Source organism: Lithohypha guttulata (genome assembly GCF_036872675.1).
Source record: "Lithohypha guttulata strain CCFEE 5908 chromosome Unknown scaffold_3, whole genome shotgun sequence".
In the NCBI taxonomy this organism is placed as follows: Eukaryota; Fungi; Ascomycota; class Eurotiomycetes; order Chaetothyriales; family Trichomeriaceae; genus Lithohypha; species Lithohypha guttulata.
The window spans coordinates 2238747-2256454 of NW_027042752.1; the positions used below are offsets into that span (position 1 = coordinate 2238747).

Genomic DNA, 17708 nt, shown 5'->3' on the forward strand with positions numbered 1-17708 from the left:
GCACGACTTCAGTCGTTCCAGAAGTCCCAGGCGTTACTACGACTACTACCACTTCGTCAGAGATTGGCCAGCCGATTGTAGGCACTTCAACTACAACTTCAGCTGGTACAACTTCAGATGCACCGGCAGGCACAACCACAGGCGCTCCAGCAGTTAGCAGCTCCACTACAACCACTACTTCGTCAGATGTCGCTCAACCACCCACCAGCAGCTTGACTACAACTTCAGTGGGCACAACTCCGCTTTCTCCACTCGTCGATGGCTCAGTCACGACAACGACCACGCTATCAGGTGGTGCTCAGCCACTTGCCAGCACCTCGGCCACAACTTTAGACAGCACGACCTCAGCCGTTCCGGTAGTCGGTACCTCCACTCTAACTACCACTACTTCGCTGGATAATGTCCAACCGACTACCACTGTAAGCACGACCACAACGTTGGACGTTGCTCAGCCGATCGTAGGAAGTTCAACCACAATTTCTACCAGCACAGCTCTATCCAGCACGACTACTGTCGTTCCAGCTGCCAGCAGCTCCACAACGAGTGCCGTGACAACCACCACTACATCTCTGGCAGTTGCTCAACCAACCACGAGTATCTCTACCACAGCTTCGGTCAGTACGACCCCGAGCCTCAGCAGCTCGACTACTGGTGTAACCAGCTCCACAGGGGCAGGTACAAGCTCTACCAGTACCCCTGCAACTTCGACAACCGTCCATGGCCCATCCGTGTCATCTACTAGCACCCCAGTCGTCGGCGTGTCGACCTCGTCGACGACGGCAGTTGTACCTGCTGCTGGCACATCTACAAGCTCGAGCACCATGTCTGGCACAACGACACCTGCCGGAACTTCTCCTGTCGTCAACGGACCATCTCCAGTCACCACAACGACGTCTAGATCTGTCTTTCCACCAGTCTTTGATGGCACTTCTTCTAGCTTCTCTTTTACTGGCACGACTTCTGTTGTAACTACCTCCGCCAGTACGTCCTCGCTTGGTGCTGTTACTACAACTGCAGCCGTCACTACTACGACCACTCTGGCCGTAAATGACCCAATCGTCAGCAGCTCAACCACAACTGATGCAGGAGTAATCGCAACTAGCTCGTCCACTTCTGATCTGATTACTTCTAGCTCGAGCACAACAGATGCAGCGCTTGGTACCACTTCCTCATCCACTGTCGACACGACAACTCTAGAAGCCCAGACGACTACCACGACTTCGATTGTTGGGGCTTCAACGACCACAACAACCGAGAGTGTAGATGCTCTGCCTACCAGCACAACTACAACAGTGGCTGCAGGAACTCCACTGGCATCCAGCACTACATCAGACCTCCCTGAAGCTGTCGTCACGAGCTCTTCGACCACAGAGAACGTGGGTACATCTACTAGCACGATGACCACTACCGTCGACATTATACCAGTGACAACCACTACCTCAGAGGCTGTTGATGCTGTTACGACTTCTACTACCACAACTTCTCTCTCGGCTGATATGACTACATCCTCTAATATCCAAATCACAACTATATCTTCTACCTTTACTCTGCCATCTACCACTTCTCCGCATGCTGGTATAACCACAAGTGTTATGGGTCCTGGTCCAGTACAAACACGAATCATCGTCAGCTTCCATGGGTCAAACATGAAGCGCTCGACAGATTCTTTGTACATGGCTGTTAACGGCGGTGTGATCACTTATGTTGACGAAGAAGATGACGCTACCGAATTCTCCATCACTGCAAACGGGTTCCTCGAATGCGATGATGGTTATGTGGGTGTTCCGGCAGATGGCTTAGATTACTCGGCTTTCGAGATATTCTCCGAAGCCGCATGCGCGACAGCTATCTGTACTGAATGGTCAACTTCTGGTACAGGCTTGGGCTTTTCTAACCAGGACTTCGGTCTAAGCACTGCAAGCTTCTACGTCAAAGAAGGTGCTGTCGTTGCCGCCAAAGAGTCTGCTCCAAGTGCCGTGGATGGGTTCCAGGCTGTTACTGTCGAAGCTAGGTCAGCCTCGGGCACTGTAGCCACTACCACTACCACAACTACGAGCTCAATTGACACATCTTCTACCACTACCTCTATCCTGACTACTACTGTCGCCACCACGGAATCTACCACGACGGCTGTGACTACTGATGCTCCGACATCCACGACCACAACACTGGATATCGTAGATCCTGCAACAACCACGACTACGACCACAACCACTACATCAGATATTGTCGAGGCTTCAACGACTACGACCTCATCGGACATTGTAGAGGTCACGACAACGACTACCACATCGGACATCGCTGAGGCCTCAACAACCACTACCACCACGTCAGATATTGTGGAGGTTGCGACAACCTCAACGACTGATATGAGCTCCAGCACGACAGTAGCAAGCACTACCAGCATCACCACCACGAGTGTCGATAGCGTCCCCACTTCGTCGAGCACTTCAGAGTCAACCACCAGTACCGATGGTCTGACAACCACTTTCCTCGACGATACTGCCACTTCTAGCACGACAGTAGCGGCTGAACCGACTCTGACGCCTTCAGATATTCCCTCATCGAATGGCACGTTCGGAGGCAACAGCACACATGGTGGTAACTTTACAGCACCGGACTACAACTCTACTGCACCAGGGTATAACTTCACTGCACCAGCGTACAATTTCACTTCGCCATATGCTAACTCCACTGAACCTGGCTTCAACTTCACTGGTCCAGCATTCAACTCTAGTGCGCCTGGATTCAACTTTACCAACATTCCTTCCAATGTCACCAACGACAATGGCACTCTATGGCAATCATGGAACGTTACCGACAACATGACTCAGGCTTTCGGAGCAGCGTCTGTCATCAACGCTATGGGCTTCACTGATTTCTGCTCAACTCTGCTCGGCTACACTACGACTGTCACAACCGAGTTCGTCCCTGTTACAGTGACCGAGACTGACACAGCGACTGTTACTGAAGGGACTTTGACTTCTGGTACGACCGAGACCTGGACCACCGTTCCGACTACTATCACCATCACTTCTGCTGATCCAAATTGGCAGCGACTGGCTAAACGAACAACTGAAGCCGTGCCAATCTCGACACCAGCAGCTCTGGCCAACTACAGTGATGCTGCCGTTTCTCAGGCCTGCAGCTGGAAGGCAACTCCTGTCAATGTTACATCTATCGTTTCCAGCACAGTCACCGCCACGGCGACTGTTGTTGTCTACACTACGGTGCCTGAGGCAACAGTACCTGCTACCACACTGGTCAACACTGCTACGAGCACATTCACTATCAACAGCTGTGAGCCAACAGCACCAGCTCAGCTACTCAAGAATCCTTCGGTTGAATGTGGCAGCTCTGGCTGGGATGTCGGTGGCAATGGTGCAATGTTGTACTGGGGACCTAGTGGCGTTGCTGGCCCTGAACTCGATACTGAAGCTTTATCATACATCAATACCCTCAACACGTCTACTGAAGTCGCAGGTGGCGCGCCATTCGATGGCACTGATCCTTCTTCTGCCTCAGCTGGTTCAGCTGGTTCAGATTCTGCAGCGGCTGGTTCTGGTTCCGGTTCCTCCTTCGGCGCGACTAGCCCACAGAAGAGACAAGATGGTGACAATCACCCAGATCTCAGCCTGTACACGCCTAATGAGCCAGCTTACGATGGTAGCACCTATGTGAGACTGTCACCCGCCTGGAATGATGGCAGTGACAGCTCTGCTGGTCTTGGTCAAATCATTGACAACCTTGCAACTGGTTCTTACTGGATGGCATACAAGTACCGTGTTCCAACCTATGCTCTGAACAATGATGCCTGCCAACTAAATGTCCTCATTAACAACATTCCTGTCATGGGTCCAGCCATTCCAAGTCTTGTAGACCCTACAGATGGATGGGCACGAGCAGGTGGCTTCTTCTACGTTCCAGATGAGCTTTCCGGTCCTGCCTATCTGTACTTTGACTTCTACTGCCCACCAGTTGATATGAAAAAGAGACAGGAGAGCGGAGACCAGGACGGAAGTGTTGGCACAACTGACACGTCGTACCCTGAAGGTTTCGATCCATCTACTTATGTCCAGCCTGATGCCAGCATCCCTCTCCTCGATCTTGACTATATCCGTATGGGTATTGACGATGGCGGCTGGGACGAATACCGCTCAGGTTCTCCATCCGACACTGATCAGGACGCCGCTACTGTGGCAGCTGATGTAGCCAACAGCCCAGTTGTTCTTGCTCAGACCACCAGCGCAGATAGCGCGGGTGGTGCGGGTGGTGCGGGTGGTGCAAGTGGTGCCACCGGAGCAGGTGGATCGGGCGATCCATCCCACGCTCAGTCCCAATAGTATGCTCCAAGGAGCCCAATGACGCGGGGGGACACGCAGATTAAACATATCTGTACATTTACATAGTTCATCTCCTTTTCAAGTCTACGATTCTGTATGTAAAAATCTCTTAACTGTCGATATTGAAATGATTAATCAATATATATTCTACTTGCGTCCCATAATGATTTGCCATCAAAATATGGTGCGATCTAGAACGGTATTCGAGTGAGTATTTCCCCTCCATTGCCAGAAACATACATGGGAACAGATTTGTCCCTGAGCATTACATCCTCTTCCTCGTTATCATCTGTACTCGTCTGCGATCAAGAACACTTCATCTCCAATTTCCACCGCTCATACTGTAAGTTTACGACCTTCAATTCCGTCCCTCCAGCGCACAACAAATTGCCTAGCAATTGCGGAACGCGTCGCTTTTCGCATCCCACGAACATACTTGGCTTCCCATACTTCAAGATTCATATAATGAAAAAGGCTTACACTCGAGCAATCCATCCAAGCTCGTCGTTATCATCCACAACAGCGATCTGATCCTGATCTCAACCACTCATACAGATGACTTCTCCTTATTCGCCTCCCCTGCAGCCTGCGCAGTAATGTTTTCTCAAGGGGCCGGGGAGCAGGTTTGTTCTGAGACATGGCGAGTAGACTGTCGGCTGCTCGATCGGCTTAGTGCTTTTAATTGCGGGCGTTTTGGGTTTAGCCTTGGGGAGGGGTCTCTTCATTCGGCGTGTTCTCGTTGGGCATGTTGAAAGGGATAGAGGGAGATAGGGAGGGTGGTTCGTCTAGGTAGGAAAGGAGATACAGGATATAGGTGTGTGTGGTTGAAATAGTGAGGCTGGAAGGTAGGGTTTGGTATGTTGTGGTTAGTTTGCTGATGGAGTGTAAAGGTCGAGTGGATAGGCAGGCTGAGTTTAGGGATGATTGAAGGATATGCGTACTCAGATGAGTGTGACGATGCATATTCTGCACATATTAGTCGGATTAGTAGTATGTGCCACGTAGACCATGTAAGTGCATGATGACGCTACACGGCGAATCTGAAGTGTGCAAAAGATACATGTCACTCATATATGCAAGGCGCTTGCAGCCTGTGATTTGTTTTTATTCAACACTAGTTTGCAAGAATGTGGTATTGCCATGTGGCCTTATCAGATAGAATTGCACCAATGTTGTCTCGTCAGTCCTCCGGTGTGGGCAAGGTTGTTGTACACTTGGTGGAGTTCCCGCGCTGTATCAGGCTCGCAGCACGTCGAATCATTTGCACAGGCTAAGCCAATGTCACTTGGGGACGTTTTGGATAGCTCGTTGCGCGGGATGTTCGCATGGAAATCGCGGTTTCACCTTCTTCGACAGGCGCTGGGTCTGAACTTCGGGATTGCAAGGGCATGATCGACGCGCCGTGATATTAGTTTGTCTCGAAAGCATCGCGTTAAACATCGTTGAAGATATTGTGATATATTTGCTATTCATGGCGAACCATTCGAGGTCTTGTCTGCTCTTTCAGCAGGTCTACACTGGTTCGCCATAAACAGTGTTGAGGTACAATATGAGGAAATTTGTGAGGAGTAAGGCCTGTTGTGTCAATATGTAGCGCGCATTGCTGTACTGTTCGAAATATGATTCTTGAAAGCTGAGCTGAAAATCAACAGATCATGGCTGTGGTTAATAGCACCAACTGTTCAGATTGATGCGCCCTACATTCACGTTGTTACCTGACTGTCTGGAGTCATCTGGTTGATCCCAGAGTCGGCGCACGTTCGTTGACAGATGGACACTTGCTTTCTTTGCCTAACCGATCACAAAGCGTCCGCGAAGAAGATGTCGAACCACCTACGTGTCGCGCAATGGCTTGCGTGCGCTGGAGAGTTTGCGGTAACAATGACCAGCGGTGAAGATACAGTTTCAGGCTTGACGCCAACTCACGACAGTTTTTAGTGACGTCTTTGCGATGCACTGGAAAGCCGTCAGCAATGTCAGCCAAAATGTGGTTGGCCAGTATGGATTGCGCCCCCTATCGCAAGCATTTTCAGAAGCAAGTCAAAATCACGGGCGCGTGGGCGCTGGACACACTGGTTGTCCTTCGACAGTCGAAGAAGTCTGTACACATCTGAACATATCTTGCAGGCAAAGAATGTGACAGCAGAAGTGGTTCAAGCGTCAACCATGGACGTAATGGCCATGACTACCGCGGTTGTGCTCCGTGGATGATGCGCTACAGCTGTATAGCGTGCAAGCTCTCAAGAGCTCAGCCCCTTCGAAATGATATTAGGCAAACTCATTCTCAAGCTCAAGACCACCTTGCGTGTGTATTCACACACATCTGATTCGCTGCGATGTGCACAAAATATGGTCTGCTTACTGAACGTGCAAGCGCGACCACTGTTGAGCTTCAACAACGCGCCTCTGATGTAATCAGTCACAACATTTCTGCACCTTACGTATTTAGCCGTTCAACAGTACCTCGAAATTCCCGGACGCTAAAGACATGAACAAGAAGACACCATCTCTGGAAGAAGGGTTCGTGTATATTGGCACGGAACCGCTCGCTGGAGCTTGAATCTCGCAACCCCAGATGATCGACGCAGGGGCAGATGACAGGCACTGCAAATCACTAGCGTCTTGGGATTTGCGCCACGACATCATTCTTGGCAGGCAACGTACCGCCAAGAGTCTCGAAAGAGGAAGGTGCGCTACTTTCCTAGGCCACGCCATGCCCATAATCGTCCAGTGTCTAGACCATCGCTGCCGGAAAGGTGCCCTTTCTCCTCTTCTCTCTCTTCATTTCGTGCAAGTCAGGATCACTGTCACAGCACAGCCCCAACGGTCGCCGCTAGTTTGTCGCCTGGGGTCACTTGTTCAATCTGCTGTGTCGATCGAACCGCTCAATTCTCCGCGTTGGTTACCTTGTCCAAAGTTTACCTAATGTGAAAGCAAGCTCACGGCGAATAGCTAAGGTACGTCGCCTTGTCGTCCGTCTTCTCCAGACAAGCCGGGGAAATAGCTCATCTACGCATGTATTTCAGGAGAGCTTCCGAAGGAACCCAGTGGTTATCAGACCTCCTTCCGATATGGCTACAATGGAAATGCTAGCAATTCCTTGCGGCACGTCAAGCTCAACCAACATGTGTGTCTGTGTTCTGAGACATCTGATTCCGGAATCACACAATTTCACTCTGAAAAGCATAACAAGTCGGGTGACTGTCGATAGAGTTCGTCCACTTTGACAGAAGCTTGGCTCGCCATCGCCAAGATCAGGACAAGCTATTGACTACCTTAATTTCTTTCCTTTACAGGGCGGAATCTCTTGTTGTGTGGTTAGTGCCTGGCGAATTGCCCGCTACTGTTGTGATCAAGCTGGAGCTAATGTTTGGTTCGAACATTACCTTAGCACTTACTCACTTCCAAGATGAGCGATGATGTGTATTGCTGTTATGCGTCGCCAGCCAATTTGTCACAGCACTTGGCGACCTAGCTTTTGGAGCTTGGGCTGTGAGGAGCTATTGCAAGACAAGATCGACCAGATTGGTACGGAACGTGTATATAACAGGGACATGCTGCCCTACTTCGAACCACAATAGTTCATCAACACACATCAGTAACAAGAGCAACAGCCGTCAGTCGTTCTACTACACGTTCGCTAATTCCAACAATCTTTCAAACACAACCACATCAATCAATATGAAGTTCTCAACTGTCTTCGCTGCCGCCACTTGCGCATCAGCCGTCTCAGCTGCACCATGGTGTATGTCCTTCCTAATTCTCCGACTTTTGTCTATCCTTTGCTAACCAGTTTCTAGCTGGATGGAAAGGTGGCAAGAATGGCCCATTCGAGTTCACCTCCACCTATTCAGTGGTAGCCACACCAGACCAAGTCGTTAACGGCACCACACCCACTGGCGGCCTAGCTGTAAGTACCTCCCATACTTTCCCCTCATTATTCCCTCTGACATTCACTCCCAGGGCGCCATCGGATATTATAACTTCGGCCTGAACAAATACACCAACACCATCTGCTTCAACATCACTCTCAACGGCTTCCGAGGCAACTACCAATCTGCAGCCATCACCGCAACCCACCTTCACGAAGCCGCAAGAGGCCAATCTGGCCCACCAAGAATCGCTTTCCCAAACCCAGTGGGCAACGAGCAATACGCCAACTCCATCGGTTGCATCAAGGGTCCTTTCAGAACTGGTATCAACGGCACAAACGGCGTTGACACCGGTGCTGCTTTCCAGGTCTCGCAGATTGAGGCGAACCCAGCTGGCTTCTTTGCTGATGTACACTCGTCGTTGGCTGTGCCAGGAGCCGTGCGAGGACAGCTCGCATAGGGGGCTTGAAGGGTTATGTCCCTGAGAGGTGGTTGTATGTACATAAGTAATATGTAATGCTGTTACGAACAATATCAAAAGTTCTGAAACCAATTCATATTCCTTTTTGAAAATTAGCCGTTCGCAGTCTTAGAATTGTGCTGCCTTGATGGTAGTGGATGATGTGACAACTGTTGAGCACTGAGAAGCTCATTATATAACATGTCTTTGCTTGTGCATGTATCTGCATACGATCTATGGCATAGTTCCATACGGCTGGCGATAAGTACTGTAAGCTGAATGACGTAACTGGCACACGTTGAATTAAACAGACATTCAACCGTACTTTGTACATTGCTATACACATGGAGGAAAAGATCTTTTCCACGATTCACCTGTCTTTTAATCTAGAGCATCTGGTGCTCGAAGGCCCATGTTAAAGTACACCGTCTTGATTTCAGTATAGTTCTCCCTATCACGACCGTCAGCTTACAATCTTGGATGGTGTCGGATATACTTACAAGGCAGAATCGCCACATTCCCGACCAATACCGCTCTCCTTGTAACCTCCGAAAGGCATGCTGCGATGAGGTCAGTGATGTTCAGATGCCGACGAGACATTGACATACCTCCAATGCACAAAGTTGTACATATTTACCCAGACGGTGCCAGCTTCGAGCGCGCTTGTCACGCGAATAGCTCTCTCATAGTCCTTGGTGTGGATGCCAGCAGCTAGACCGTACGAGGTATCGTTCGCAAAGTCGATAACTTCTTCCTCGCTCTTGAATTTCGATATCGCCACGACAGGACCGAAAATCTCTTCTCTCATGATCTTCATGTCTGGCTTGACGTCTGTGAAGATTGTGGGCTGGATGAAATAGCCTTTTCCTCCTTTCTGCGCGATCTCGTCTATTTTGCCGCCTAGGTGTAGTGTTGCACCTTCGTCTTGGCCAGATTTGATGTAGCTGAGGATCTTGTCGTATTGCATTTTGCTGTTTTGCGGACCTGAATATGTTAGCAAAGTTGAGCAATTAGTCACGTGATTTACTTACCTTGGTCGACCTCCTTATTGAAATTGTCTCCGACCTTGACCTTCTGGAGTCGTTCGGTATATGTCTTGATAAAGTCGTCGTATACGTCCTCATGCACGTAGATGCGTGTTCCCGCGTGACAGGTCTGGCCAAAGTTCATGTTAATTCCCCAAATACTCCACTCCACTGCCTTCTTCAAATCAGCGTCTGGGAACACAATGTTGGGTGACTTTCCGCCAAGCTCGAGAGTGACTTTCTTCAGGTTCGATGATGCAGCGGCTTTGAGTATAGCTCTTCCAGTGACAGTCGAGCCGGTGAAAGCGACCTTGTCGATGCCCATATGACTAGCAATCGCTGCACCTGCATTCTTGCCATAGCCGTTAATCAAGTTGATGGCACCAGCAGGGAAGCCCGCATCCTTGATCAGCTGGCACATGTATAGGGCTGAGAGTGGCGTAGCTTCGGCCGCTTTAATAATGACGGTATTTCCGCAGGCGAATGCTGGAGCGATCTTCCAGGTAAACATCAGTAAAGGAAAGCTGTCACCATTAGTGCTTACATCTCAGTTGACGGAGTGGTCAACTCACTTCCATGGTATGATTTGTCCGCAAACTCCGACAGCTTCTCGTCTAGTGTACGAAAAAGTGCCTGGCACATTGAAGGAGGCCTGTCCCAAGATCTTGTCTGCCCAGCCAGCATAATATCTCAGTGTGCCAATTGAACCAGGAACATCGAGGTTCGAGGCCTGCTTGTGTGTCTTGCCAGTATCGAGCATCTCGATAGCGCAAAGCTCGTCCTTATGTTGCTCCATAAGATCTGCAAGCTTGTGTAGGAGGGCTGCTCTTCCTGCAGGGTTCATTTCCTTGAACTCTTTGCTCTTGAAGGTCTTTCTGGCAGCCTTGACTGCGATATCGACATCGTCAGCTCGTCCTTCCTGAACCTCGATGACTATCTCGCCAGTGGCTGGGTTCTCGATGCCGAAGACAGCCTTCTCTTTAGCTTCGACAAACTTATTGTTGATGAAGAGGCCGGTTGGTATGCTGATGTCCTTTCCGTCAATCTTGAGTGTCTTCGAGGCAGGAGCCATGTTGGACTAGAATGAGTATGTATGCTATAAGAGGGTTGGGGTTGCGATGCTTCGAGTTCGCAACTATGAGACGGTTAGCAGAGTCAGCGTATCGCACAGGATCACAACATGAGCAAGGCTTTGTATAAGCACGACTGAAGACATTCTAATGCCACGAGCAGCTGCGGGCACACTCGGATTACCTTCAGCGACATCGCTATTGACATCAGGTCACGTAAAGAGGCTTCAGACTTCAGCAAAGCATCGATAGAACGATCAATCATTAACCAGAACGAAGCGACTACCCCTCAGACATTTGTGGGGAGGGTGTCGATGTGGAAGGATGTCTGCAACGATTAACACACTTCATTGGTTCACTCCAGCTCGCGATGTGGGGACTGCCTCGTGCATGCAAGATTCCGAGAGTGCGGTTCGAGAATCTCGAACTCGCGGTCTTCACCCAAGGCCTTTGCATAGATATTTGGAGCAGCCAATCGCGGCATAGTAATGTACAGAATCTCGAGTTCTAGAAGTTCGAGTCTTTTCGAGAGGTATGGCCATTCGAGTATTGCCGAGCATAACTTGTCGAGCAACAGGCGAATTCAAAATATCGAAATGGACATGAGATTGAAGCAGTTGCAGATATCAGCCGAATGCGCAACAACGGCATCGCAACTCAACGTTATGTGCTGGTAGATCGAATTGTCGCAGTAACGAAGCTGAGTTGCGATCACAAATTTAAGTTGTTTCAAAGCGCTGGCAAGCTGGAGTAGAGGTTTGTGACAATATATTCAGGGCAGTTTAGCCGAAAATGCGCTCGTATGTGGCGCGGTATGCCGTAGAAATTAGTAGGTGCGAGTGGTGCGATCTCCAACTTCAGGTGGGCTCGGTGCCTTCAATGCTTATACAGGCATGCCTGTTACACCTAAGTTGCGCGGAAATGTGAAATAGTATAGCAGCTTGAATGCCTGATACTCGCGAAGTGATCTGATACCAGACGACTGTGTAGTCTGCATCTGTGACATCCCAGAGGTTGTCCCAAGTTGGTGGTGCACATCCTCTGCGTCTGACCATGATCCCTTCAACACCACCGTAAGCACTCACATGGCAGGCAACCCATATACTTCTGCCAATGGCGACACGATGGAGCAGGGAGGACGCAGTCTCTATGGCAAGGGGCCTATATTCACTCTGAACAATTTCTCGAGCAAAGACTTCATAGTCAAGGACTTTATTGAGTCTCTAACGGACGAAGCACAGCCACCTTCACGTCGATCGCAGGGACCGACACCCAACACCTTCGATGCGAAACCACTTATTCGAGCCTTTGAGCAGGCTTCGAAGCGTCTGAACGAGCTGTCAGAAGAGCTAGAAGTCAAAGAGACAGAGCTTTCAGGTGCAGTCAAGCGAGCAGAGGCGCAGCACGCTTCAAATGTTGAAACACTGGGCAGGAAGCTCAATAGGACCGTCAACAGCTTTCAGCAGCTCGACTCGAACCTTACTTCCGATCGGGGAGGGAAATGGGGAGGCAATATTGCTGTCGAAACCGGAAAGAAGTTGGAGGAGCTGGACAGACAAAGGAGAAGGGCCATGGACGCTCATTTTCTGATCCAATGCTGGGATGAAGTCAGCAATCGTGGCGAGGTGACACTCCTAGAGAACTTGAGAAGGTCAGGCACAGGAGAGGGCAAGATACGGTCAGCAAGGATAGCAAAACAACTACTGCGCATCAGTCAAAGGTTGGATCCAGGAAGTCATAGTCTCAGTGGAGGCGATCAAAAAACAAATGGAGTTACAAACGGTGTTACAGGCGCCAGACATTTCAACACGCGGGAGATAATCGAGAAGTTCATCGAGACTCTCGAGAACGATATGTTGAAGCTGTTCGATGACTTCTATCGAAGACAGAATTTTGAGGAGATGAAGAACTGTGCTACAGTCTTGCAGGATTTCAATGGCGGCGCCTCCGTCCAAGCTGCTTTCGTGAACCAACATCAGTTCTTCATTGACCGGAGCAATTTGGTCACTGACGAGATTGGTGGTGACCAAGAGACATGGGTCAGACTATCAGACCCTGACGCTGAACTTCCAGGAGTCGAGCCAGGACTACAATCGTTGATAGACGAGGTCAGAGTCGTGGTCCAGGAAGAGTCGCAAATAATCAAGAGAGCCTTTCCAAATCCAGAGCAAGTGTCGGGCAAATTCATTCAGCGTGTCTTCCAGCAGTCGTTACAACAAAGGCTAGAACTTGTTCTCGACAAAGCAGAATCGGAGTCTACCCTTGCTTATCTTCGTTTGCTGCAAGCCGCAAGGAACTCAATCAACACATTAGTCGAAGACCTCAAGGCGCATGGTTTGACTGAACATCCAGATCCTGTGTCTTCTCAAACATCACAGTTGCTGGATCAGCAAGTGGACGAACTATTCACACCCTATTTCGGAGGTAGTGCCTATATCGACAAGGAAAAGCAGAACTTGTCTGAACTATACCGGTCACTCCTCTTCAAATTTGAGCTTTTCCATTCCCGTCGACAGAAAGAGCCGAAAACATACCTGGCTTCTCTTCGCTCTCGAGGTCAAGAATTGCTCAGTTCAGCGCGTGAAGCGACCGATGCGTATGTCAAATCACTCAACCTAGAATCCATGTCTATCACACAGAAACGTATCCTACTGTCAGTAGCTGGAATTAAGAACACTGCTGCAGACGACACAACCACCTCCAAGAACAATCCCGAACTCGACTTGACCGAGAATGACGGAAGACTCAATATACAGTTTGCGAAGCGTATGCTCAAATGGCTGGCTGAAGGTGTACGTAGAGGACTCGAGCTTTCCGGCGGCTCAGAAACACCAAAGGACGTTGCAGCTCTTCACAACCTGCTTCTTCGCAATATGGGCGAAAATTACATCGAGTTGTTTCTCGATGCTGCAGCTGAAGCAGCATCTACAGCTGAGAACGCCAAGCGAGACGCACCAGATCTATCATACATAGTTGGCCTCAAGTCAGCAATCAGTATAATGCACCTAATGCAGTCGTGCACGAACACACTACTAATACCACTTGCGTCGACATCCCTCACAATCAGACGAGACATGGAGAAGAACGCTCGCACATCCCTACTTCGCATGGAAGACCACATCAACATTATCGAACAACGAACCATCGACGCGGTCCTCAACTGGACAACTCGCCTCCTCACCAACCAATCCCGCACCGACTTCCGCCCCAAAGAAACCGAATCCGACGCCGCCCTCGCCCAATCCTCCACACCAACCTGCGCTGCCATCCTCAAATTCCTGTCCTCCTTCCAAACGTCCTCCAAATCCACCTTTTCCGGCGGCGGCTCAAATCTCACCAATCTCCTCACCGAAATCGCAGGCGAATTCCGCTCTCAACTCCTCGAACACTTCAAGAAATACCAAGTCAACCGTCTCGGCGCAATCATGCTCGTCCGCGACATCAGCGCCTACGTCGAGCTCTTGCGCTCCTGGGATCTCGGCTCACAATACAACAATACCCTCGAAGTCCTCGTCGAAGTAGGCAGTCTCTTCGTCCTCAAGCCCGAAGCCATCAAAGAGCGCATTAGGGGTGGACGAGCGACAACGGGTCAAGAAACCAACGGACAGGGCAGAGACGGCAATCACGCACAGACCAACGGTGCAGGAGATAATGTTGGTGGAAGCGCACTTGCGACTGTGAATAGAGAGAATTTGAGGCCGTATTTGTTGAAGAGGGAGGATTATATGGAGGTTGGGATGCAGAATCTACTGTATGGGCTTTAGGGAGGCTTGAGTGAGAAGGATTCTGTGAGTGGACTGGAGGAGTTGGGGTGTAGGATTGGCGTTGGTGGGGACGGGACGGTCGAGGTCGGTCTTTTGCTAAGAAGTCACGAGCAGAGGAGGAGTTTCTCTGGTACTCAGGATTAGATTTGCGAGTTAATAGAACGGTGCCGATGTATCACTATACTATCGCGATGAGTGATACCACCACAAATTCAAAATGGGATAATCAGCTCTCGTAGAAGTTGAGATAGTACTTTACAGTCTAGTTTTGTGCACTAATATACAAACAACTCTTTTGTTACACTACCGCTCATTGACAGCCTCCTCGTCGCGGCTCTGCACTTCACAGCCAAAGATTACAGCCGTTCTCGACTGCGCAAACAGCGACTCAGTCACCGTCAGCTCGTCAAGTGTCCATCTCAAGCAATTCTCTTATGTGGATACACCTTCCGCTTGTGACATACCAGATAGAACGCTCGGTGCTCATCATAGTGTTTTGACCATGTCACATGCGTAGGAGTGGCGTGTTCAAAACGAGAGTGTCATGCCGACGAACTAGCTCTCCCGAAATCGCTGGAGAGATGACTTAACAACACATTGTCTTTGTGCTTGTATAGCCAGTAATTTCTCGCTGGTCTGTCTGTTCTCCTTCACCTCTTCCTCGAGTCGTGTTTTTCATCTTGACAATCAGACAATCCATGTTCCTCTTTCATTTCCTGAACCGCTACCTCACATTGAATCCGAACCCCTTCATGCAATCCTGATACTTCGCCACCATTCCCTTGCAATCCTCTTGAGGATCGTCCGACCTGCTGAATAGCATGCAGTCGTCCCGAGCGGCTTTCTCGTCTTTACAGACACAGCATGGTTTTACTTTCTCTGTGGTAGAGGGTTTGAGGTCGGCGGCGAGATTGTTTGGAAGAGGGGGAGCTGCCGCTGGGAGAATGTATTAGTTCCGTTGTGAAACAGATTGAGTTAGGGTGATGGTGTGACAGTGGCAAGGGCGAGATGGAATGCGCCTGGGTACCGAATCGTCGGACTTGGGTATGTATTGCTGTATGATACATGAAAGGTGCGCTGAAAGCAGGAGTAGCACGAGGAAGATGCGCGCATCGTGCTTGCCGTTCAGTGGTTCGATAGCAATTGCTTACCTTCAAATGGTTGCGCTGGGGTGGGTGCGGAAGAAAAGGGCCACATCTTGGGAAGATATGTGTGTAATAGAATGATCTACACGAGTGGTCGTTTTGTGAATCGATATAGTATTGTCGAAATGGAAGATGCGATAAATGGTAAAATAGTTGCTTGTCTGATGCTTAGAAATACGAGCTCGATCACGAAATGCAGGAACGCAGACGATGTCATAGGCAGTGACTTATTGCACTAACTGTTTTAAAAGCCCACCGTACAACTTTCCGAGTCGTGTTCACAACTAGGGTTTCTGGGTATGTCTCGAACGAAGTACCTTCTTACAACGCCTGCTCCCCAACAGCTGATCTCGACACACATGAACTATGCTCCAGGTCAAGATTCGGCGAGAACAAGTAGAGGTCGGACACTATCTGGGGTCCTTGCTTATACATATCAGTAAGGTAATATACCACGTCTCGCAATATCTCTTTCCTGTTGACATCACCTCCTGACATTTGGGCTTTCTCGTTTCAAGCAAGAAGACAACGCTTCTGTAGCTCGTGGCGATGGTTTAGTGCTCTCGATACATGAGGTCGAAGCTTAGGCACTATGAAATTAGTAGCTATAGTTTGCAAATTGAGGTGTGCGACTTCGACTGATTTGGTTCATTGTGAACGACGTCGTGATGGGAGCGGAGACTCGTGAAGGGCACCTGGATCGACCGGGTCTATTCAAGAACCGAGACGTGCACCAGGAAACCGTGTCGTGTCGGCCACAGTTTGCTGCATGCAGTTGTCTAATTGCTTTAAAGCTCGATTTACAGCCATGTTGTGTACCACTCTTGCCTGGTCGTCACCACCTGGTTTTCCTCTTACTGGCATCCTGTAATCACCTGCCCTTGAACACATACTACCCCGCTTTCGCGGCTGCATTTTCTCGTTGAAGCACATAGACAGATTGTACAGTTGCTTCGGGTCCTACGGTATTAGGGATCAGCTGCTGCGATCATGCGAGTGAGTAATCGAGGTTGAGTATCATCCTCTACAGCCTAGTAACAAAATCTCGCTTGGAGTTTCAACAGCAACGCAAACAAATGATCTGCAATAACCTGGAGCTCTGTCAACCACCCGTTAATGGTTCACAAGGTGATCGACGCTGATAAAAGTGCGATTTAACGATGTGTTACATTGTAATCCTTGCCTCAATCAAAGTATCATAATCACAGGATCAGGAGGACATGTACATGCCGGTGGAAAGCGATGGCGGCGTTGTGACGAGGACATGGTCACCGCGCTTCGAGGTACACCGTGAGTGTAGCTTCTACAGCGAAGCTGCTGTTGTTGTAATTTCAGACAGGGACTTTACGCGTCAGAGGCACCTGCGAATAGGAATTCAAAGAAGCTTCGTCGGATGTTACTAGCGCGAATGTCCCGTGCAGTGGAGTTCTGCGGCTGGGGCTTTTCCCTTTCCATTGTTGAGACGATCATCTGAAGCCACCACAGTCGCAGCACCACCTCGTTGCTTTGTTTCATCCCCATCTTCTGTCTCATGCCCGACCTCGACCATGGTTGGTCTCGCGGTTCATCGATGCTTTCCCAATGCAATTTGGGCGCCGGCACCGTCCTGAATGTTCTCACGAGCTTCCCCCCACCCGGACGTGCTTGACCTACAGCCGAAATGCTCAGTTTAGGCCAATGAGCCAGCTCATACAGCTTCGTCAACAGACAGGCTTTGCTTCAGCATGGAGACTATGCTCAACGATAGTCATCGCCAGTACTTCTGATGCGATCGCTCATATCGGACATGCCGCATCTAGCGTCTCATAACAGACCTATCTGAGATGCTGGACATTCTCTTCTCGACCTGCCTCTTTCGTGCCCTGCCCCGAATGTCATGTTGCCCTTGGCGTCCCCTTCTTCAAATTCGACACTGCTTCTTTCATGTCGTTTGAGCCCTCTCATTGATGCGTGAGGAAGATGACAAGAGATACCAAGACATGCTTACCCGGATCGAGCAGCTCAAACATCCGCAAAGTGCAAAGGCTGG

The 17708-nt window shown here is 49.7% G+C and overlaps 4 protein-coding genes across 4 annotated transcripts in view; 3 read left to right on the forward strand and 1 right to left on the reverse strand.

Annotated features, from left to right (window-relative positions):
* Positions 1-4343, forward strand: part of LTR64_004599 (uncharacterized protein) — a gene marked incomplete at both ends in the record, with an annotated part of 5728 nt that extends 1385 nt beyond the window's left edge. Inside the window, one exon of the mRNA XM_064898944.1 lies at positions 61-4343. Coding sequence (XP_064754901.1) covers positions 61-4343 — 4283 coding nt within the window. The remainder of the gene's footprint in view (positions 1-60) is intronic.
* Positions 4344-8024: 3681 nt separating this feature from the next.
* Positions 8025-8675, forward strand: LTR64_004600 (uncharacterized protein; the record flags this gene model as incomplete). The annotated part of the gene is made up of 3 exons (XM_064898945.1): positions 8025-8088; positions 8144-8253; positions 8307-8675. 3 exons carry the CDS (start codon positions 8025-8027, stop codon positions 8673-8675), a joined length of 543 nt encoding a protein of 180 aa, XP_064754902.1.
* Positions 8676-9056: 381 nt separating this feature from the next.
* On the reverse strand, positions 9057-10772 carry LTR64_004601 (uncharacterized protein; the record flags this gene model as incomplete). The annotated part of the gene is made up of 5 exons (XM_064898946.1): positions 9057-9126; positions 9176-9235; positions 9284-9659; positions 9707-10224; positions 10273-10772. The coding sequence occupies 5 exons, from the start codon at positions 10770-10772 to the stop codon at positions 9057-9059; spliced, it is 1524 nt and encodes a 507-aa protein (XP_064754903.1).
* A 1083-nt stretch (positions 10773-11855) lies between these two features.
* Positions 11856-14534, forward strand: SEC10 (Exocyst complex component 5; the record flags this gene model as incomplete). Its single annotated transcript, XM_064898947.1, has 1 exon — positions 11856-14534. One exon carries the CDS (start codon positions 11856-11858, stop codon positions 14532-14534), a length of 2679 nt encoding a protein of 892 aa, XP_064754904.1.
* Between the last annotated feature and the right edge of the window lie 3174 nt (positions 14535-17708).